Source organism: Siphateles boraxobius, unplaced genomic scaffold (assembly GCF_051911475.1).
Source record: "Siphateles boraxobius isolate OS27281-9 unplaced genomic scaffold, OSU_SipBor_1 41, whole genome shotgun sequence".
NCBI lineage: Eukaryota > Metazoa > Chordata > Actinopteri > Cypriniformes > Leuciscidae > Siphateles > Siphateles boraxobius.
This window is the reverse complement of record NW_027509042.1, coordinates 23,169,391-23,194,399: the sequence shown is the minus strand read 5'-3', so window position 1 is coordinate 23,194,399 and position 25,009 is coordinate 23,169,391. Positions and strand designations below refer to the sequence as shown.

Here is a 25,009-nt window from a genome sequence, read left to right as displayed (position 1 = left end):
GGCTTTGCAAACAGACTTTTATGATATGGCCTTGACAGTAATGCCACAACATGCAAGTAACGGTTAATTATAATGCATGATCTGTGACCAGTGATTTCTGATATATAATGATTCATGTAGCTACAGTCAGATGTTCTTTGTCTGTGTGTCAGTAAATCAAACCAGTGACTAAACGGTCAACTTCACATTGTTTCTCTTAGTAGGATGAAAATAATCTTATTTAGACTTTGATTAAATACATAGAAAGCGATCGAAGAACTCCCTTTACAATCGCTGGAGCTGTCAATCAAACAGTGGCTGGCGACAAAACTCCCGTTATAATCAACAAAACTCTAATTTACATCCTGTTTGCACTGTTAGTTATGGTGAAAGCTTTCGTGAGAGTAAAGAGATTGAGTTACAGTGACGAGATCACATCATTCATGCGCTCAACATGTCTGTGATTGGCTACATGCTCATCACTGCAACCTTCCATGCCACAATCTAAATATAATGCTATAGATCTAAATATAGTGCTTTAATCAACACTTTTCACCAGTAGTTAACCTTGAGAGCTGTAATAGTAAAGATGTTAGCCAATCACAGCAGTGGACGTTTACACTGAATGCTCACAGCAGACACGCTCCTTCAAACAGAGCGTTCAAATCAGATGGCTAAAATCGGGGTAGCAAAAATGCCTTTTATTTCTAAATTCTGCCAATTTTGATGTAAAAATCATACTAACATTATAAGTGCACCCCAGGAAACATTATAAAACAATGCAGTTCATGACCCTTTAAGTTACCTGTATAGCACTTGAACCATAAGGTTAATTCATTTTGACTCGCTTACAAGCTTAACTTGTATTTAACCTGGACTATTACTTTAATTCCACCACACTAGATACATGATGACAAAACAGCTCTGAGGAAGATGACAACTCTAATAACAACATTAGATATTAGTAATTCATTAAAGTGGCAGTAAAAGAGCAGTCCATGTAGAATGAATTCTTCACTGGTCTGGGCTGGAGAGTCCAGACAATAGGAGACAAATCTGCAAGAGCATTGCACAACATCAGAGAAGTGGAGTGTGTATTTGCTCAGTTACACATGACCTCACCAAACCTCTATCAACTTAAGCTTCAGAGAGACCCAGATGTAAGTCTAAGAACAGTTCAGACAGATGACCTTCTAACCTAGTCTGTCGATCACATCTCAAGGGAGGGAATTTGGTATATGCACTGGAAAAGAGGGTAAAGACATTGTACCTGCTACCAAATGTGAGCTACTATAGACTGTAAAATGTTTGTAATTTTATTGAAAAAAAGTAAAAATGCTACCGTAAAAAATAAATAAAAGTTTGTTAACTTTAAGTTACCCCATATACAGTGAAAAACTGTAGATTGGTTTAATTGGTAATTGGTTTATCACCAAATTATATGTAATATGGTGTACTTCCTGTGTGATAGCACAAGATTATATTTTATTGAAATAGTTTTATTGAAAAAAAATTGTTTATTCTTATTTCAGTAATGTACATGAAAGGTGTTTTGGCATAGAACCGCATAAATCCGAGTCTGAAGACATGAACATGACGCGTCATCTGTTATGCGGTGTTTACTTTGAACTTAACACCTTTAACCTTATAATTGATTATTCTCAGGTTAGGTAAAGTAAGTCAATTCGAGTCTGGCCTAAATTATAAGCATAGAATGCTTAAAATTTAGTCAAGACTTCTCTGTGGTATGTTCTTGCTCAAAGCCTTAATTAAAACACTTTAATCAGTGCCTCGAAGGCAGATTTTGTATTGTCTGTACAGTAATCATGCTTTCAATCAAAGGTTTAGATAGCTCTGGGCTTCTTGTCTTCAGCTCTGGGCTTTAGAGTCGGGGGTTCGTATCAGTATCCAGAGAGGCAATCAACTCTTCAGTCTTTTATACTCCTGTTGTTTATCGCCAAAGTTAGGTTCTAATCTTCATGATTGACGTACGTTGAAACTTTCCCAAGACTCAAGATCCTTCTAAGGCCTTGCAGGTGCAAGCTGTCCGCCTTTTCATGTCCTTGAACTCCTGTAAACTAAGGTGGCTGATTTCCTTTTAAGGTTGTAGGAGTAGGACAACAATAGAACCAGAGTTCTTTGTGTCCTTGAAACACACACACACACACACACACACACACACACACACACACACACACACACACACACACACACACACACACACACACACACACACACACACACACACACACACACACACACACACACACAAATACTTAACAATAACTGTACATCTCTGCCCATGCAATGCATTATATTAAATTCATCACCCAAATATGAAGTGCTTTGCAGAGGCTATTTAAGACAGTATTGGTATGACTCAACGACAAATGCTAGATTAAGACTCTTCTCCACTCCTCAAATACATAAAACCTTAGCATTAAGTAAAGAAAACAATGTATGCACTATCCTAATTTGTATACATCTTGAATCTGTAAGGGATGCACAATTTTCTGTATAAAAAAGTTCAGTTAAAAAATACAACAATTTTTAGAAAGGGCTTTATAAGTGGACAAAAAGCTGTGACATAATTGCAGAGTGACAGAAGACTACAACCCACTTTTTAGTGCCGATCATCATGACAGAGACCACACGTCTCGTTAGTGCAGAGAGTCATGACAAACTGTCTCTGAAGCTTTCATTGCAGTAGTAGCTGTGTATATAAAACATACCTTCAAGCAAAGTCAGCAAAAAGTTATTTATAATGTAATTTTAAGTTTCTCACAGCTTGATGAACACTCTTAATATACTGCACATTGTAAAAGAAATGAGGCCCATGACAAAGCTGGGCAGCACTTGTTTTCTGATATTGATTAAAATGATCAGAAGTGAAATAAGAACAAGTGATCAAGTTTTCAGTCGAAAACATTACACTTAAAAACAATAATAGGCTAATCTTTTGTAACCGGACGAAACCAAATGTTCTCTCAGAAAATTGATCAGGTGAAAATACCATCTACATGCCTTAATACATCAACACACATTACTGATTATTTCAAAATGGCCTCCAGTCAGGCCCAGCAGAGGAAGATGGATTTATCTTTTGATCCTTAGTTCTGCCCAAGATTACTTACTAACTCAATTTTAAGTTACTTTTTCTTCTAACCATGCTTGGTCATGGAAGGTCTAGTTATAATACCCCTTAAAACTCTTTTCAGGCAATTATTGTTGTACAGTGTTATACAAGTACATTTTAAAAGAATTTACTTCAAGTGACCTTGCAGATGGATCGCTTCATTATCCTGTATGTTGTAGAGAGTTATACCACAATAAAAGTTTATTTGGAAAAAGAAAGCTGCATACAGATAAGAACGAGGACTGAGACACTAATTCCCAAACCATTTGTCTTTCTTTGCAGTAATCCCAGTATTTTCCATCACATGGAATATCAATTTATGAACTAACGTTAATTTTTCAATAAGAAAGCCTTGGCAGAAACCCAACACAGCCTCATCTGATTGGAAATTGTACAAGAAAAAATATTTCATTAAGAAATCAATGTGATAAGCCTGATTTGCTTTACACTTCATTACACTTTCTAATTCAGCATTTTCAATATTAGCCATATTTAAACCTTACTGTAGGCTATATATTTCATCATGTCATGAGTCATTTACAATGTTTTACTGATGCTACCTATCTGATGATAAATGTGGCTGCTGTGATCAGCAATGCAATTAAGATGGATAATATGCAAAATGCTAAAATATACTCATTAGCCAACCGCTGAGAGCCAGATGAGCAGTAAGTAAAGTGTTTTGACAGAACCATGTGAACCTTGTATAATTGTTACGATGTAGGCAGGAATGAAGCAGAGAGTGAATCCAAATGCAAGCACTTTAATCAAACTAACAGGTAATCCAATGGAACTCAGGACAGGGACAGGAACAAGGAACTGGGAATAACACACCATCAAACAACGACCGACAAACACCAACTGAAGAACAAGGGTTTAAATACACAGGCAAACAAGCTAAACAAGATAACAAGGGGGCGTGGCTAATCAGAAACACATGGGGAGACCAATCAACAGAACGGGGAACAGCTGAACATGTAAAGACAGGGAAACACATGACAGACAAGAACAAGGAACAAAACACAACGCCCACACCGTGACAATAATATACTGATATTATGAATTGTTCCACAACCTCTCATGTGAATATATATTTACATACAGTATTAATAATAAGCAATGAATTTCTGATGGTTTTGCACCCATGCATTTTTTCCCCCAGAAAAAGTTCACATATATTTTAATAACGTACAATCACAAAAGAAGATCATCCCTTGTGAAAAAGAAGTGCACTTAATTGTATTGAATGTCCACTTGTAGTGTACATCAAATCTTAAGAAACTACCCATTTGTAATAAAAAGTGCACTTTGTAATGATGTCAAAAGTTTTACTTTAAAGTGCACTTAAATAATGTTTTAATAATCTTTTGTCATGCTTTAAAGTACACTTATTTTGATGTGTTGACTATAAGCACGTGTAAATTAGGCTACTTGCAATTTGAACTGTAGTGTGATTTTCAATATTAAAGTTGATATGTTTTAAATTGCAACATCTTCATTGCAAATGTGTAATCACAAATATATGTAAATACATGACATACAAGTTTCAATGTAATTGAATTGTAATTTTTAGACAACCGAAGCAATTATAAAATGACATATACTAATGCATTAAAGTCCTAAATGCATTAATGTGACACGCCCACGGAGAGCGCGCGGTATTCAAACGCAAATGATCTGAAGCAACACATGCAAAGTGTCAACGCCCCTCATAAACGCGATAACACAACAAATGTAATCATCAGATTAATGTACTATTTCTTCTTGCGAGGCTGTGTGAGGAATAATCCTGGGACATTTACCTCAGAACATGTACTGTTTTTTTTCACTTCGAGGAGCAACGGATCCATCTGATAAGTAAGTTTTTTTTTATTATTGTTCTAATCGCGATATCATAGTGTATGTAAACCGCAAAAAGACTGTTTAAATATGAATCGCGTCTGTGTGTGAATGAATAAACTGAACAGTTTTTACCAAACCCTATTGCTATACTGAGATGAGTGAAAATCGACTGAAATATGTTGAAATAACGTTAAAATGTCTTTGTATTAGCAACGTATTAAACTGCAAATTAATATGTATGCCCTAATATAGGCTCATAAAAACAACAAACGATATGCCTATGTTACAGACGAAATATGAAAGACAACATTTCGTCGACTAGTTTTGGATAGATTATTAACTGTTTACTGTAAACTAGACTACTGCCACATTGAATAAGCTTTTGTTCACCAATTTCTGCTCAAATGTTATATATTAGGCTATGTTTGTTTTGTCAAAAATAAAGTCATCAACTAGGATGCTATTATAGTGTTTGTTCCAATGTAGGCTTTATTCAAACTAATGAATCCTTAACTTTGAAATATGTATGATAAAATGTATACTTTAGTTTTTACAAAGAAATATGAAATATCCATCTGAGAAGTAAGTTTTTTTATTAGTGTTCTAATCGCGATATCATAGTGTATGTAAACCCCAAAAAGACTGTTTAAATATGAATCGCGTCTGTGTGTGAATGAATAAACTGAACAGTTTTTACCAAACCCTATTGCTATACTGAGATGAGTGAAAATCGACTGAAATATGTTGAAATAACGTTAAAATGTCTTTGTATTAGCAACGTATTAAACTGCAAATTAATATTTATATGCCCTAATATAGGCTATCATAAAAACAACAAACGATATGCCTATGTTACAGAAGAAATATGAAAGACAACATTTCGTTGACTAGTTTTGGATAGATTATTAACTGTTTACTGTAGCCTAAACTATAGACTACTGCCACATTGAATAAGCTTTTGTTCACCAATTTCTGCTCAAATGTTAAATATATTAGGCTATGTTTGTTTTGTCAAAAATAAAGTCATCAACTAGGATGCTATTATAGTGTTTGTTCCAATGTAGGCTTTATTCAAACTAATGAATCCTTTACTTTGAAATATGTATGATAAAATGTATACTTTAGTTTTTACAAAGAAATATTACACTTGAAATATTATTTTAATTGTTGCTGTAATTGTAACCTTTTTAATAAAATAGCAAATAATATATTTACAAGGTAGATGTAAACAAAATCTTAAAAGGTCAATATAAGCCTTCTCTTCAAATTATTTGTATTGTGTTTTATTAGTAACAAATTTGGGGAGAGGATACATATCCAAAACTTTCTGAAAATACAGTATGAGAATTAACTACACAATTACTAGAAATGTTCACCTTGGATATTATACAATTTGCAAGCAAAAATACAAGTGGAAAAATACTATTTTTTTATAGATGTTTCCAACTGTGAACCAATTTTGTAGTATATATACACATTTCTTTTCTTGTGTCCTTGTATTCTTTCTTGTGGCTCAGTGACACACCTGTGAAAAGCTCATTATGCAGGCTCATTAAGCAGGTCTTTTGTCTTCACAGGTGTGAATCAGACCATTATACATGAGTCACGCCCATTTCGCATATTGCCTTTCCAAACAAAAAGTGTTTTACTAAATTTAAATCAATGTATTGTTTTATGTGAATGATTTGGAAGGATGATTTTCAGATCATTTTGAAGCAAAAATCCTAGGCGAGAACATCCATTAGTCAAAAGTCTTGTGGACACATATTTAGTATGTGTTTTGTGGCCTTATTTCAGAAACTTTAAGTTTTAGTTTTTTCAATAACCATGCATAAACAATATTCTCTCAAAAATACAAACATGTACATACATCTTGCTAACATATTATGGTAGCCCTGTTTGTGCTATATAGAGTGAATTTACACCTTTGCCATTAACATGTTTATAAATAACTGAAAAAAGCACAAATGTTAGAGCATGTCAGAACACCTCCAGGACCCCAAAAACACATAGGACCCCAGAGGGTTAAGTGGGTAAACAAAACAAATTATATTCACTTTTTAAAACATTTTATAAAAAAAAAATAACTATAATCAATTGAATAAATGTTTATTAAATTTCAAATAACATGCATTTTAGGGTCCGTAAATATTACATTCAGTTTGTAAAGTGTTTTCTTCTTTTTCACCACATCAGTAGCTAGAAAAAGTTGTTTTATTCTACATGGAGCAAGTTGCCCCTCAATTTTTTTCATCCTCCACTTTTGACAACCCCCATAAGCACTGTCATCAATCTTCAATCATCCACCTGACAGCCATATTACACAACCATGCAAATAAAGACTTGTAAACCGGGTTGTATCTGTAATTCAAAAGAGCTTCTTAATTGTGAAGTAGAAAGTTTTCTTTAGGCCTTTCAGTGAACTTAAGATATACAGTGCTATAACATAGCTGAGAGAAAAAAGCTATATCACAAAAATGCATCAATGGACTGAGAAGTCACCGTGTACTGAGATGTTTCTGTGCAAATAAATATCTCTAATGCTACATTTTCCAGCGCATTGCCTTTTATGCCTACATTTTTCTTAAAAGTGCTGTAAACTAATATTTTGGTGGAAAACCACAAAATATCCCTACTACCTGACAGATATCACTGAAAAGATGTCTGGAGGAATCAAATCTGTCAGTGACAGCCCTAGGCAATGTAAACAGCAAAAAAGGGAAAGGGAGTGGTCCGTACTTTTTTAATCAGAAATATTGTATTTTTGTGAATTAAAGTTAGAATATAAGTTCTAGCATCGCTAATCTGTCATCACAGCCCTCTCATTATAGTGCAAAAATGCAGCCAACAAAACAGAAGTTACACAGATTTGTACAGTATCTATGGAAAATGGTATGTGAAATCTTTCAAAAAGCTGGAATCACTGAGGGTGATGACGGAAAATCGGATGACTCGGCAGAGGAGGACACAGTGGTTTCCTCCAGTCTGAAGCTAGTGTTATACTTTCCACGTCCGTGAGTGTTCGATGGTCCGCGTGATGTAAAAATCGTCATCGGAGGGTGTGTGTGGAGGTTCGTTGTGGACAGTCACGTGCCCCCCATTTTTTGTAACCACGCAGACAATTACGCGCCGTCACTATAGGTTAAAACCGCGAAAGCGGTGGAAAAAGCCGATCTAGCTGATCTACTGGGCATGCGTGGAACGCGTTCACCGAGCGGATCTCAGCAGACAGTATAAATACAAGTAGTCCGCGTCCATGCTATCCGCAGCTGTCCATGTACGCATCCAAATTGGAGTATAAACAAGCATTTCTTGGCCAGAATAAGCTGCCACGGAAAAACAATTCTGGCCTTGTGGGAGATGGGAGTTAGCAATCATCTCGAATCATTTACAGCACCTTCAACTGTCAATATTCAATTAGCACCGAATGTCACAAACCCGTCGATCGCGGTCGACAAGTCGATCTTGGAAGCATTTTAAGTCGATCGCGAAGTTTTCAAAATCAGAGAAAAAAGAACAATATTTTTATTCATTATTATTTATTAATTTAAAATGCACCATGTGTGATCCTATTGTGTGTAGTAAATGGTGTCTAGGGGATGCGGAGGCGCGCGCTCTGTTACAATGACGTAATTTTTGTGTCAAAAATTTCACAATAATTTTTGCGAAAACCTTCGCGCTCATGTGGACGCGTCGAGTATAAACAAGGCTTTACCAGAGCCCGTCTAACGGAGAGCCTTGGCACTTCCTATTAGCCCCATTGTATATCGTCTTCGTTGCAGTTCCATCAGAATTCCACTGGAGGGGATCGCGGGCGAGTGCAGAATGAATGGGAGTCTATGGAGCTAGACGGCTAAATGTATCCCTTTCTCCTGCTTGTCGTTGAATCAACGTAGATTTTATTATTGATTCCGCAAGTTCAATATAGATTATAGTCCAAAAGTCGAATGAACGAGTACTTATGTCCTTTCGATTTCTAACAGGTTAGGTCATTGTTGGCCGGAACACGCTAGCATTATGCTATTATGTGTCATCATCACATTTTTGAACAGATTTTTAGAACAGATAAGTGAACTTAAAAATCAAATTTTCTGCTGAGTGTATTACCTTAACCCCCCTTTTGAATGCAACTTTCAAATTAATTGACAAAAAATTAAAATTAAAAATTAAAACCCCCGCATGGACAGAGACATGTTACTGCAGCAAGTCCAGAAACCGGAAGTAACCAGACAGTGCCAATTCTCTTCTATTAGACATTCTCTGGCTTTCACTTTAACCAGCTCAGCCACTTCACACTACACTCACATCAAGCTCTTCAAGCTAACGATAAGCAAGCTAACGAAACGATGGCTAAGGCACAACCGGCACAACGGAAAAATGTGTGCAATCACAGCCATCACATTGAATATATGTGTGGGGAGAGAATCTCATCTGAGCCCTCAGAGTGAGGGAGTATTGCTAGTTTGAAATCTGTTGGCTAAGTTATATTGTTAAGAGGAGATCTGTGTTTTATGTTGTTGAAAAAGGGAAAGAGAATCAGTGCTGTACATGATTGTTTTAGGCCTGTAATTGATTGAATATTGAGGTAATGAATAGTAGTAGGTCTGCATTTTGGTGAAAATATTTTGACTGCTAGTTGCACTTACCTGAGTATTTCCAAGTGTTTGAAATATGTTTTAAAAGGGAAAGTGAAACAGTACATTATTGGCTTAGGCCTGTAATTGACTGATTATTGTGTCTATATACGAGTAATAAGCCTGTGGAAATACTTAATGTTATATTACTGTTGAACATGTTGAATTATAGTTGACAGTTTGTATAGTTATATACTATTTGTATAGTTAAATATTTTGCTAGTGACTAACAGGCAACAAAGAATGTCAACGTAGAACTACATTGTGGCCTTGTTTTTTTTCATAATTTTTTGCAATCTTGGTTTACATTTAGACTTGGGATGTGATCTTAGGCTTGAAAATGTTGTTGACCACTAACTATTAGCAGAAGCATTGCCTCGATTTCCTTATGTACCACTTTGGTTACCTGAGAATCGCATGGAACCTCCTCTTGCGGACAGTGGTGGAGCCTGGAACGCGTAGATGACATCACTCTCCGAGATACTCGTCATATCATCTTCATCAGAGAAAGAGCGCTGGAACCCATTTGAGTTAATCTCTGTCAAAATCACCTGTAAGAGCAAGAGAAATGTTCATTTTGAAATGGCCTTGCACACCATGAAATTGATTATTCTGATAAACAAGCAACTTGAGTTATAGTAAACAAAGAAAATAAATAGTATATAATACGGTCATAGTCAGATTAGTATGATAGTAAACTATTCTAAACCAACTATGCACATACTCATTCACACTCTCATTACTGCCTCCCACCACAAGGGGGATACACCATCTAAAGTAGTATATTGTGTGGGATGCCCTGCTAATACAAGTCTAAGTTTTTACAAAAGGCCACATAATACCTAATGTAAGCTCTGTGGAACAGTCCAAATAAAAATCTGTTGCCTGAACTCACCATATAATATTCAGTGTTGAGATTTGTCTATAAAGCCTAAGGAGGCAGAGAGTAATCCTTTTTCCTGTAATCTCAGACAAAGGTTGTGTCCTATGCTGATTTTTCTGTCCTCTCACATTGTTTAGGGCGGCTTTGAAATAGCCATAGCATCCCATAAGCATCTCCACAGCATTTCTAACAGAGCTGAAGAGATGAACACACTACTGTATAAGAGATTAGAAATGGAGGTCTAAATGCTCTTACAGTACTTGCTAATATCTTGTATCACCTTGTAGTCTCTTTCCTTTAATATTATCTTGCATCTCCGATGGTTATCAACAGTAAAATGGCCTCAGATTTATCCAAATAAATAAATAACATAACTCAGAAACAACAGGCAATGTAAGAAACACTAAGAGCTGGATAAGAGAGACCTTAAAAATATAAAAGAAAGTAACAGTTTTTTTTTACTCTGCAGTAAGAGCATCTGGCCATCTATTCCTTATCAGATACATAATGTCCTCATCCATCCAACAAAAATGTGCATAATTTGAGTGCACTAAATTAGTCCGGAAGATATGTTTGATTGATTGATTTTTAATTATTATTATTATTATCTGTATAATTGTGGTTTTCTATATTTTGATATGGCTATTTAAAATGGATTAATTAGTTATCAAAAGCTTGAAAAATATTACAGCAAACTAATTTTAAAATAGATTTAAAAATGTACTTAGGGTTTTTATTATTTATCATGTCTATGTAAAACACTCTAAATTACTATTGTATGTCTATTAATAAAAATGCCTTAAAATTATTATATTAATATATAAAATTGCTTTGCCATGGAATGTTAACATGCTCATTGCATTATGAAAATAATAGCATTAGTTGGTGTATATACTACTTAGTAATAAGTGCACCATATCAATAATGCACTCGGATTGTCACCCCACAAGTACACTATATTGAATTGGGAATACAGATTTTGGAGCAAGTGAATAAGCATGATCAGACTGTACATCAATGGACAGCACAATATAAACTTTGGTAATGATTGACAGTGCTGATCATTCGAGTCATGTCATCGAGTCTGACATTCTCATTGACAAGTGAAACCCAAGCAAACCCTTGTGCTAATATTGCCAATGCTCGTCTTAGACAAGGAAATAAATAATTGTGTAGTCTAAAGTCTAAAGTCTGTTATTTCTGGGCAAAAGAGGGAATTTGTGGACTGTTCATTATCAAGAGCAACCTAATGTTAATTTTCATACTACAATTAAAAAAAAGAAGTTAATTTAGGCAATGTGCTTGTTGCTATTATTATACTAATAATCTAAATCACAAGCACATTACATGGTCAGTTCACCTCCAACAGAAAAAAAAGAAAAAAATATTTTACAGTTATTTACCCTCATATCATTCCAAACCCACATGACCATCAAATATGGTAAACGGAAGCTCAAATGTCCATGCTTAACGTGAGAATCAATGAGGTTTGTGTTCCAAACAAACACAAAAACAGGTTTGTGTAACATGATGGCAATCGTCATTATGTCATGTGGAATGTTGGTGTGCACCAGGTTTCAACGAGTGATGAAGTGATTGAATGCATGTTCAAGGATTATAGAAATGATTATAACATTGTCATTAAACTTATGTATCTTGCAGCACAATAACACCTTGAGCCCTGGCTGGGCAAGTCTGGGTAGTTTCCATTAACCAACAGATGGAGTGTTCAGAGGAGGCAGTTTAATGGCGTATTAATAGATGAATAGACTATGTAAGGTGTGTTTGTGCAGTGCAATACAATATTTTATTATGAACGAATGGGGTGAGCGTGTATTGCACACAATGTAGTTCAAGAATAGGAACAGATGAGAGAGAGAGAGAGAGAGAGAGAGAGAGAGAGAGAGAGAGAGAGAGAGAGAGAGAGAGAGAGAGAGAGAGAGAGAGAGAGAGAGAGAGAGAGAGAGAGAGAGAGAGAGAGAGAGAGCACCAGCAGATATGATAAACAGCAGGTCTCACTTGGCCTGGAGAGATCTTGCCCTCCTCTGCTGCCATGGCCCTGAGTGTTGAGACAGACCCAAAGAGAGGCACAGCCAACCCTACTCTCAGAAACCGCTGACCTTCATTGTTAAATACCAGCGTCACATTCAAGGCCCTGAAAACACAATAACATACATATTTAACACATCATCTAATCAGCTGTTCCTGATGTCAATTTGTAGGAAAATTCAACTAATTCACTATGGGTTCCTAGGGGGTTTTACCATAGCAGTTTTTAATTTATAAGAACAAATGGGACATTTCTTCAAGTAATGGTAACCACAGACATTTTTGCAACATTTATGCAACATTAGAACTGCAACAAAATGTGTTTAAAGCCTTTATTGTCTTAAAAAAGTTGCTAAATGGTACTACAAAGTTTGTTATGAACATTAAAGGGATAGTTCAGCCAAAAATAAAATTTAGCCCATTATTTACTCACCCTCAAGTCATCCTAGGTTTATATGACATTCTTCTTTCAGACGAATACAATCGGAGATATATATAAAAATGTCCTGGCTCTTCCAAGCTTTATAATGGCAGTGAATCGCTGTACATTTTTTTAAGTCCATTAAAGTGCATCAATCCATGATACAAGTGCTCCACACGGCTCTAGGGGGTTAATAAAGGCCTTCTGAAGTGAAGCAATGCGTTCGTTTAAGAAAAAATATCCATACTTAAAACTTTATCGACTAAAATAACTAACTAAAGCTTGGAAGAGCCAGGACATTTTTTTATATAACTAAGAGTGTATTTGTCTGAAAAATGTCATATACACCTAGAATGGCTTGAGGGCGAGTAAAGCATGGGGTAATTTTCATTTTTGGGTTCAACTATCCCTTTAAACACCATCACACCTAACAGGAAAACTCACCTACTCACTGATATGCTTTTACAGCCATTTATAAATCACACTCTTGCAAATTATTCTAAACCAAATTTTCAGGGAAAATGTTTTTAAATAAATACTAAAAGAGCTGTTGGAAGCTTAAAGGACCTTTAGGACAATCCCTTTAACCATGGTTAAAGACAAGCCGCGTTTCCATTACCCTTCAAATTGCACCAAATTAAAATTGCGAATTTAAAATACGCCCAATGGAAACAAGTCAAAATTCTGTAAAATTGCAATGGAAACATTTCTTGCGCATTTACAGGTCACCTTGCCATTAATGCTTAGATAACATGCCTACATTTCCTTCGATTAAAAATAATGGTTAGCACGGTGGCTGGGATATATGTAAACCTACCAACGTTCGTTGCCATAATTGTCGGAATGACTTATCGACTGAATGACTTGGAATAACTAATCGCGAGAGGAAAAAAATAAGTTTCAGACGCATAATATGTGTTAATGGAAACGTTGACATTTTGCAATAGTTTTTTTATTGACATTTAGAAAATATCGCAAACGTTTTGCCCAAATCTGTAATGGAAATGCGGCTACATACTCTGGTGGCTTATTGCTTAGTGTGTGAAAGAGTGATTAACCAATCAAAATCAATTTGCCACATGCAGGGCTACAGTCTGAGTGAGTGTAGATATGTCTGGTTGTGTGTGTACATGTTGTGAAGGTTGATTTAAACCAGCATGTGTCTCTAACACTGCCACATACACACAGCTGAGCAGTGCACATTAGGGTTGGGAGCTGATCTGTTTCCTGCTGTATTTGTTTGGCTTGAAATTGCCCCATACAAGCCAGTTGCACAGCAGCTGATCGTCTCAGTGCCGTAGCATTTTTCACTGCAGCTGCATTTGTGGACAATATGGCTCTGGAGACTTGGGTGGACTTTTAGATGCCTCTTTCTGCTGCATTACTGAAAGCTGTATGTGAAATACTGGACCCAACAAAAGCACTCAGTTGTAAAAAACTAAACTCTCACTTGAGTGAACCAGTGAGAGGTCAACCGAAGCTTTTTAGATTTTATCTCAGAGTCTGAATCATGTGACAGGGTTTTATATGTGTGGACTGTCAATCAAACTTAGCTTATTCTGTGTTTTCAGAGTGAATCTGGGTGTGGTAAAGTACAGGTTGGATGTGTGTCTGACTACAGCGTACCAAATATCTGCACAGACACCAACTAGAGTTAATCACATTGATGTCAAAACTGAAAGCACTACTTGGTTAAGTCTGAAAAAAAAGAAGATCAAATTTCACCCCAAATTAACAAAAAAAAATATATATTTTGCATTGTGACTTCATAATGCAACCACAAATGACACATTGTGCCACCATGTCATTCCCAAACAACTTTAATGTGAATAAACTATTTCGACCACTCTTTTAATATAATGATTTTGCAACACTGGCTCATTGGAAAAACATGACTCCAATAGAATGACTAAACAGTACCTATACAAACAATTCACTGTGGTTTTCAGCTGAAATAAACACTAGTGGCAGTAATACAACTTTTCACACAAATTATGATCACAGAAGAAGATTATTGATTAATAGAAAATTATTTCCTTGCCCAATACTATGTTATGATTTTTTTACCATAGTGCATGATTTGTAAACTAATACATTTTGCCATTTGCATCACATAACCAACTCCATATGTATAGGCTTTTCTGAGATAGTAAACTTGCTTGGTAGCTCATCTGGTACAACACTGCACTTTTATATGCGGAGTGCTCGGGTGAGAGTACTGTAACACACGTCACAATGAAAGAGCTTAAAGATATGTAGAAACAAGCTAAATGGCAAGGTTGCTTCACATTTTATTTTCTTAACACTATCAGTTAGGTTTTGCATGTTATTTTCAAACGCGATAAAATAAATAGAGCAATAAACCTTATAGTGCCATTCACCGGAGATTTTGTTTCCAAACCGCCGATAAAACATTAAACATTGCAAAAAAACAATAAAACATTGCCAGATTCATGTGCAATCTATTTTGGATAAAACTAAAAGTGCCTAGCACCATTTACTGGAGACTTTACAGTGAAATTGTTTAAACTTTTTCAAGAAGCAATGTAATATCATTTTATAGTAATGTCACCAGCGGCACTTTCTCCCCCCCCCCCCCCCCCCCCCCCAATGAGTCTGGGTTGATATTTTTAGTTTTCTAAAACAATACGATGACTTTCTGTGAGTATCAGACTGTGATGAATTATTGAGAGTTTGTGAGAGAAGTAGCGATGTCTGATTTTTGAAAGAACCATTCTTTTGAATAAGATCATCGTAATAAATTGGAGTATTCAGTTCACAAAACTGGTCTGAATGATTTGGACAGATCTGGTTCTGCAGCATCTTCCTCAAATATTCACAACAATTTACATTTTTGGGTGAACTAATCCTATCAATTGTGAAGTACATTATTGAAATATAATTATAATATAATATAATATAATATAATCCTATAATGTAAAGATAAAGAATTCAATGATTTATTTTATATATGTATTTCTTGAAAGTTTAGATGAGATTCGCCCACCAGCTCAATGAAAGATCATTTATTGTATTTGATCTCTCTGACTAGAGAGATCTTAGGTGCTATTTGGGTGCTGTGCTGGCTAACCTGATTGGCTCCCTAATGTCTTGGCCAGGAGTTCAGCTCACATGTAAGCAGTGCTGGCCTGCTGACAGTAGTGTTTCTGTCTATCCATGGCATGTGTCTAATCAAATTTTTAGTCTTCATATTAATTCATAACAATAAGTATGGTAGGTTTAAGCACTAAAATTCTCGTTCAAATTTACTTAAGACCTTTCAATTTGGCCCCCTAAGCTCTCAGTGAGGCTAGATATGCCATTTTCACTTTAATGAATGTGATTCAGAAATGCTGGGAAATCTGTGTGTCAATGACAGTAGGTACAAGTCATCATGATGAGCCATAGTTCTCTCCATATATTTCTCGCGTTCTATTATCGGTCTGTCTGACAGGTTGACAGTCTCACAGGAGAGATTTTGCTGACTGGCAGTTTTTGAGATTTAAGAAAATTGAGACAATGTTCTGGTAAGAGCTGTTCATTTGGTCAATCACATGAAGAATTTCAGGGTGGCTAAGGACACAACCACACTGAAACACACAATAGCAAAGATACACACAGATACATATACAGACATAAAAATACATATAGCATACAGACAATGAGTCCTAACAAACTCCAAAGAGATACAGACAGAGGGCACAGTAACATACCTGGTTTGTCGTAGTGGGATTGGAAGTGAAATACACAGGAAAGGGTCAAAGGTGTTGCTCTGTTTAAGGCAATGAGGGCACGTCAGTGATGACCTGAAACAGAAATGGGACATTTAATTATTTTTTCTTTAAAACACTCACAACCATATTATATGAATTTTGATTTGCTTGATTTTATGTGTAGCTTTGTGTGGTTTAAAATTTCAAAACCCATTCATTTATCCATGTCCATGTACTTTTGGTCATATAGTTTGTCTTTATGAGGTCTCACATCAACGAGAGTCAGGTTCTCGTTCTTAACATTTGACTTAAATCCTTTATGTGAAGGCTTAGGCCAACTCAGTGAAAAAACACTCAGTGTGTACCAATGTCTTAATTGGCTTGACGATGTATTTTTTGTGTTTTTAATGCAACTATAGAGTATATTTAATATGTTACGAGCCACTTAGAATCTTCACTGGCCACAATTTTGGCATCGATACTATGGGGGAAAACGGCCATATAGATATATTTAATATTGTCTCATAATTTGGCAGCAGGTATATTAGGCTGCTGTCACTTTAGGACCTGACGCACAGACAAATACTGTTACACATGCGTTTTCTTTCTCAACTGTTTACGTTTACTTAAAACATAACATTGTGTTTAAGTGAATACTCGCCAAGACTGGCATTTTTACATTATTTTGTGTGGATTTGACTGTTTAAGTGCAATAAGCAGTGAAAAAGTACTGAATTTAGTACTGAGAGGCGGCTTTATGTGTGCGCGCTGTGGGTGTGAGCACAAAATCTGCGGGATTGAGTAAAAGTATGAGCAATACACACAATCCCACACCGAAATTCAAGTCCTGTAATACAAACAATATTCATCCAGAGCAAATGAAACGAGTGAGTGAGGGAAGGCGGGTTTGTGTATCAACTCGCTGTCGGAGAGATGAGAGAGCGAGAAAGCACAGCTGGTATTGTGTATCTATTCTGGAGAAAATGAGTATAGGAAGCGTTTAAGATATGTATTGGAAAATAGATATTTTTGACAACTCTACACTGCACTTAGTTTATTATTTCAGATGCCTTTTTAAAAGACTATATATATAATTTAAAATATAAAAAATGAATATATTACATATACTGTATATTATTATATAAAACTGTATATATTATATATAAAATTCAACCCGGCAAAGTGGCTAGTAGGAGAGACTGTGTTACACGCCACTGCTGAAATCCATCCACATTTGACGGGTGTTAATGTCAAGCCATGGCCACATTCCTTTAATCCTAAAACTACAATATTTTGATCAAATTCTCTGACAATTTAGCTGTTCAGGCTGCTGCATTCCAAAGACTCATTAATCTTTCTTAATCGCTATTATTGTCTTTCATTCCAGTGGAGAAAAAATAACCGTATACATTCTCCCAAAAAGGATAGATGTATTAAGACTTATTTTAAGTATAAAATGTTTTATGCTGAGATACTGAAATCAATGAATTCCAAAGCTTTTAATCTCAGTGAATATGAGAACATGTGCCCATCTCTGCTGGTTTCCGAGCTGTCGTCTGCACTGCAGGTGAACACATTGCACCTGAAGAACCCAAATGCATTTCTAGTGTTCAGATGTTGAGTCATGAAGGGAAGCTCTATATCGGGCTCAGATTATAGACATGCTCACGCATGGCCACTCTTCAGACAAAAACCTGTATTTTCGTAGTGTTGTCCAGTAACACAAGATACATTTTTGATCTCGCTCTTATTTAAGTATATCATTTTTTTTCTTTTAAGGGCAGTCACACTACACTTTTCATTCCATTGACTTCAATTAATACAGATGTTAATGATGGGAAAATCGACGAGAAATATCGGCATGTTCGCAAGATCAATAATGTATCTTGATAAAATAAAAAAAAATAAAAAAATTAAAGAAAACGAGCACAGAGAGACTAATGAAAATTGAACGCAGAAGCAAAACCGATAAAAGGGAGAAATAAAGATAGAAAAGACATCTATAAGTGGAATAAATGAAAAAGAAAGTGAGGAAACAGCAGATGTAGAATGTGTCTATTGCGTCATTTTGGGGTCCAATTGTCTATTGTGAATTTGGCAGAACTGTCATAATAACCGGTGGAACCCCTTAAAATTGCAGCGCACTCCTACCACAGCCATAGTTACTCAACAGATGTGTTCTGCACCGCACACACAAACAAATTATGCACTTGTTAGAGAGAAAGTATGTATGGGGAGTTAGTGTGAAGATAAATGAAAAGCTGTGAAAATAACAGCATGTGACTATCATATCAGCAACAGCAATGATTAGAATTGGCTGTGAAGTAACTGTGCACATCCAGTAGACCAAACTTAAATGGGTACAACAGTTTTTTGTTTTTTTTTGTTTTTTGTTTTATGGCTTTTACTATGTGGTTTAGAGCCATGGCAGAATCAACTCTGTACTCATCTGTAGTGGGACAGGAATCATACCCTAAAATGGTATATAACAAAATTAAGTTTAGGCTAATTTCCAAAATGTAAAAATAAAAACATCCCCGTTATTACATTCGACATCAATGCAAAAAATAACGTTCCTCAATGTGCCATTCTAGAAGACACATTTTATAGCATGGGAATACAAGCAAATAACATTTTTGCATTTTCTTAATTTTACAGAAGTTGGCTGCATTTGTAAAGTTTATAGCCATTTAACTATGTTGCCTTACAATATTTTTTCTTTATTGTATGAGATCAATTCATTAACTATAAACCAGAATTGTAACAACAAATATATTTATTTTAAATGTAAATTAATTTTATTTAGGCATAAATTTAGGTTTAGGTTATTTAGGTTTATTTAGTATTCAAATCAGGGTTTTTTTGCAAAGTGGTTGCAAAAATTGCAAACCGCCCAGAAATAACCTTTTTTTTTAGGCCCTATTTTTGTACCCAATAGAATCACACCATAAGTTAAGGTGCCTCTTTTCCCATGCCATACTTGTGCTGTTAAGCTGCAGTAAATTACAGTGCCACTTAACCCTTGTGCATCAATTAAAAAAAGACACATAGCTACATAGAGGACAAAAATGTCCACGTCAAAAAACTGTCATAAAAATTTGAATCTTGGGAGCACAGACTTAAGTTTGGTATCATTTTAAAGAAGGCCCTTGGCAGATTATTGAAGTAAAGAAAAAAAGTTATATAGGTTTAAGTTTATGAAAATTATTTATGAACATTATTTTATATAAAATATATATTTTATGAAACAAGATTAACTCTAAAACGGCTAGAAAAGCAAAGCCATATATCAAAATAAGTTGTGTTCCAAATTTGAGGTTGATATCTCAAAAAATGAGCTTTCGATAATATTTTGTTTGGGCGCAGTAACAGATTTTCCCCATTGGCTGCCAGCAAAACTCCAATGGTGCACACAGTAATCGGATTTGTTATTTGCAGTTGAGTTTTTCTCTCTCAATATTACAAACACACACACATTTTTTTATAACACACTAACCACACTCTAACATCCATACCAACACACCCACACAAATATCGTTGCATATTTTATCCAACTGGCTCTATAATATGCCGAAGCAGAAAACAGGAATAAAGCGAGTATTAGCTTTATAGGCCAAACCTGAAAAATGGCACCATCTGATAAAAAAAAAAAATAGCAAAAATTTTAATTTTGAAGCTTGCCAACAGAATGAAAGCCTATTAACAAAGATTGCATAATTTTATAGCTAAATGGCCTTGGGATAAAAAAAATGTGCAGTTTTAATGGGTTTCAATGGGGCCATTTTTGTCCAAAAGGCGCTGAGGGGGAGTATTTTGTGTACCTAGAGCAAAATAGATTTTTTAAAGGAAATGGCGGTGAAATAGTAAAATTCCAATAAAAATACACACCTGTGCCAAATTTTATGCAGTTAGCATTGACACAGGCAAAGTGATAAAAAAAAAAAAAATTGTGAAAAAGCCAAAAATTCCCATAACGGTGCACAAACACGTCCATTGAGAAAACTGTCTTTGAACCAGTCTAGTGGGCATGTCAGAAGAGCATTGGTTTGTTGGGGTAAGGTGGAGTGAATAGACCGTATATCTGTTTTACACTTTCCTCAAAGTCTTGAGTCAAATTGGTCTGTAATGTTAATCCAGTGAATGTCATTCTCATGAGAGATAATTACAATAATTTTACAAAAGAAAGTCAAACCACTTTGTTCTATTGCAGTGCTTTGATCTAAATACAATGAGGTTATTTTGTTTTTCCATTTTCATTCATTTCCCATAGTACATTGTTAAACAAACTGTCAACTTCACTTAGTCTTAGATATAAATGACTGTGCTACAATGCATCATTTTAGAATTACCCAGTTGCTGTTTTTGTGTTTGTTTTATGGGACTAAAATAAAAGCCTAAATGGGATCTCTAGAATTACATTTTGTCTGATTGGCAGCTGAAAACATAATCATAGTATCCAAAGTTTGAAACAAACACACACAGGGGGGCAGGACGTGTGGAATCTGAATGACAAATATTTCTCTATGGGGGTACTGCATATTCTTCATGAGCCTGCTAATAACGGCTGATGGTACTTGAACTCTCTTTGATCAAAGAATGCAGGTAAACTAGAACAGGTCTCTCTCACATAATTCCAAACCTATGCTATTATTTGTACAAGGCATATACACACACACACAAAAAAAAAATATATATACACATATATACAGGTCCTTCTCAAAAAATTTGCATATTGTGATAAAGTTCATTTTTTTCCATAATGTAATGATAAAAATTAAACTTTCATATATTTTAGATTCATTGCACACCAACTGAAATATTTCAGGTCTTTAATTGTTTTAATACTGATGATTTTGTCATACAGCTCATGAAAACCCAAAATTCCTATCTCAAAAAATTAGCATATCATGAAAAGGGTCTCTAAACGAGCTATTAACCTAATCATCTGAATCAACTAATTAACTCTAAACACCTGCAAAAGATTCCTGAGGCTTTTAAAAACTCCCAGCCTGTTTCATTACTCAAAACCGCAATCATGGGTAAGACTGCCGACCTGACTGCTGTCCAGAAGGCCATCATTGACACCCTCAAGCAAGAGGGTAAGACACAGAAAGAAATTTCTGAACAAATAGGCTGTTCCCAGAGTGCTGTATCAAGTAGACCCCGAAGCCGCCGCCAGGCGCCGCCATTTGCGCCATTTAGAATTTCAGCCGCCGCCAGCCAATAATTTCGTAAGCCAAATTGAGCCGCCATCTGATAAAGTTTGGCTGAGCTGGCTAGAATTATTTGCATCAAATAATAATTCTATCACATAGAGACATACACACACGACACGAATATATAAACAATACACGAGATCTATTTTCCCACTGGATTCATAACGGCACAGTCTTGTGCTCGTTGCTACGATACACAGACTCACTGTGAATTGACGACCAATTAAAATTGCTCGTTTTCCGTACAGAAGAAGCGATGCATTTTTTTCTCGCACTGAGGTGAAATGGCGGAAAGAAGCAAGCAAGGTAATTTTGATCTCACTTCTCACATACTTTGCTAATTCCTACTTACTTTTTTTTTTAACTTAGGCCTAGCCAGACTTTTGTTAAATCTTCAGGGCACGGTTGCACAAACACCTGAATCAAAGATATGATGTTATGAACCAAATATTCTGGAACGGAGAGATTTATAGCACTGAACGTGATATTACTGCAGTAACAAACCACCGTTTCCACATTGCTAATTCACGACGCATGCTTCAGTGTACATTGAAGTGAAATGTGCAAAACTTTGTCCAAAATAATACTGATAACAGTGTGTGTTTATATTAAGGCGAGACACGGCAGGCAAAAACATCGTTTTTTTTTTACTGGTCAATTTTGAGATTTTTGGATATTTGTCTTCCATGTCTTCTTACAGACTTGTGGTGAAAAAAAGTCCGAAATACACATTTAGGTCTTTATTTTACTACACTTCGTCTGTTTGCGTCTGTAGATTTCTCATAAATTCAACAAAAGTTTGCGTTCTTAATCAACATAACGTACTTCTCCGCGATCAGACTACAAAATAAATATGTACATACGTTGTGAAAGTAAAATCTGGTGTTTTCTTTATTACATTGTATTGCATTTTGTAGAAATATAGTGTAAGCCATGCATTGCTTGGAAATATTGAGATCTAGTAAATCAGTATAACATAGACATCTGTAGACATGAAGTGGCAGCTTCAGCCATTTGCAGCTATGAAAAGTTTGGCGGCTGCAGCAGCCATTTAGGTTTTGGCTGAGCCGGCTAGCCAGCCAATAACTTCATCAGCCAGCCATTATTCTCAAAACAAATGGCTTCGGGCTCTAGTATCAAGGCACCTCAGTTGGAAGTCTGTGGGAAGGAAAAAGTGTGGCAAGACGCTGCACAACGAGAAGAGGTGACCGGACCCTGAGGAAGATCGTGGAGAAGGACCGATTCCAGACCTTGGGGGACCTGCGGAAGCAGTGGACTGAGTCTGGAGTAGAAACATCCAGAGCCATCGTGCACAAGCGTGTGCAGGAAATGGGCTACAGGTGCCGCATTCCCCAGGTCAAGCCACTTTTGAACCAGAAACAGCGGCAGAAGCGCCTGACCTGGGCTACAGAGAAGCAGCACTGGACTGTTGCTCAGTGGTCCAAAGTACTTTTTTCGGATTAAAGCAAATTTTGCATGTCATTCGGAAATCAAGGTGCCAGAGTCTGGAGGAAGACTGGGGAGAAGGAAATGCCAAAATGCCTGAAGTCCAGTGTCAAGTACCCACAGTCAGGGATGGTCTGGGGTGCCATGTCAGCTGCTGGTGTTGGTCCACTGTGTTTTATCAAGGGCAGGGTCAATGCAGCTAGCTATCAGGAGATTTTGGAGCACTTCATGCTTCCATCTGCTGAAAAGCTTTAATGGAGATCAAGATTTCATTTTTCAGCACTACCTGGCACCTGCTCACAGTGCCAAAACCACTGGTAAATGGTTTACTGACCATGGTATTACTGTGCTCAATTGGCCTGCCATAGAGAATCTGTGGGATATTGTGAAGAGAAAGTTGAGAGACGCAAGACCCAACACTCTGGATGAGCTTAAGGCCGCTATCAAAGCATCCTGGGCCTCCATAACACCTCAGCAGTGCCACAGGCTGATTGCCTCCATGCCACGCCGCATTGAAGCAGTCATTTCTGCAAAAGGATTCCCGACCAAGTATTGATTGCATAACTGAACATAATTATTTGAAGGTTGACTTTTTTTGTATTAAAAACACTTCTTTTATTGGTCGGATGAAATATGCTAATTTTTTGAGATAGGAATTTTGGGTTTTCATGAGCTGTATGCCAAAATCATCAGTATTAAAACAATAAAAGACCTGAAATATTTCAGTTGGTGTGCAATGATTCTAAAATATATGAAAGTTTAATTTTTATCATTACATTATGGAAAATAATGAACTTTATCACAATATGCTAATTTTTTGAGAAGGACCTGTATATATATTAGATATATATATATATATATATATATATATTAATATATATACTTTTGATATTTTCCATACTTCAACTTCAAAGTGAAAAAAACTTTCATACTCCAAAAAAACAAATAAAATGTATACTGTAAAATCACTGTAAATGTATTCCATACAACTCATGCACTATATTCTAAGCCTTCTGAATCCATACAATAGCTTTGTGTGAGAACAGGCCAAAATGTATGTTATTATTTACTGATAATCTTGTGCTTGCCATGATCTCACCTCCATAATTTTAATATTGTGTATTTTGATATGAAAACCAATGGTGTCCCTTGACTAGAAACAAGATTGGGGCACGATTTTCAATGCAAGCTTGATGTCCTGACTTTTTTGTTGTTATCCAAGCCTTGGCAGCATACTGTATTTGATTTGAGAGTAGCAGTAGAAGTGAAGATAAACAGCTTCAGAAGACTTAAAAATACACCAAAAAGGGATAGTGCACATGACTTTTGTGCTATATTTCATGTCATTATTTGACATGTGTCAAACTCCGCTCTTGGAGGGCCCCTGTCCTGCAGGATTTAGCTCCAACCAGCTCCAAAACACCTGCCTGGATATTACTAGTAATCCTGAAGACCTTCAGGAGGCTGGTTCAGGTGTGTTTAATTAGGGTTGAAGCCAAAATCTGCAGGACAGTGATCCTCCAGTTTGACAGCCATGTATTATTTACTTTTATTTTGTTTCAAACCCTACATGACTTATTTTCTTCCGTGGAACACTAAATTATCTTCCCCTCCAGTAAGTTAGCACTGCAATTGGATCAATGAGTCAATAGCTTGGTTTCCATCCAAACGTGAAGCGAATCTTTTTCAA

The 25,009-nt window shown here is 36.0% G+C and overlaps 1 protein-coding gene across 2 annotated transcripts in view; it reads right to left on the bottom strand.

The window, feature by feature from the left end:
- Positions 1-25,009, bottom strand: part of usp43a (ubiquitin specific peptidase 43a) — a 117,091-nt gene that overhangs the window by 39,563 nt on the left and 52,519 nt on the right. For both annotated transcript variants that reach the window (XM_077198994.1, XM_077198995.1), the window contains exons 4-6: positions 16,658-16,750; positions 12,494-12,629; positions 9,998-10,142 (exon numbers count right to left, since the gene is read on the bottom strand). In XM_077198994.1, coding sequence (XP_077055109.1) covers positions 9,998-10,142; positions 12,494-12,629; positions 16,658-16,750 — 374 coding nt within the window. The remainder of the gene's footprint in view (positions 1-9,997; positions 10,143-12,493; positions 12,630-16,657; positions 16,751-25,009) is intronic.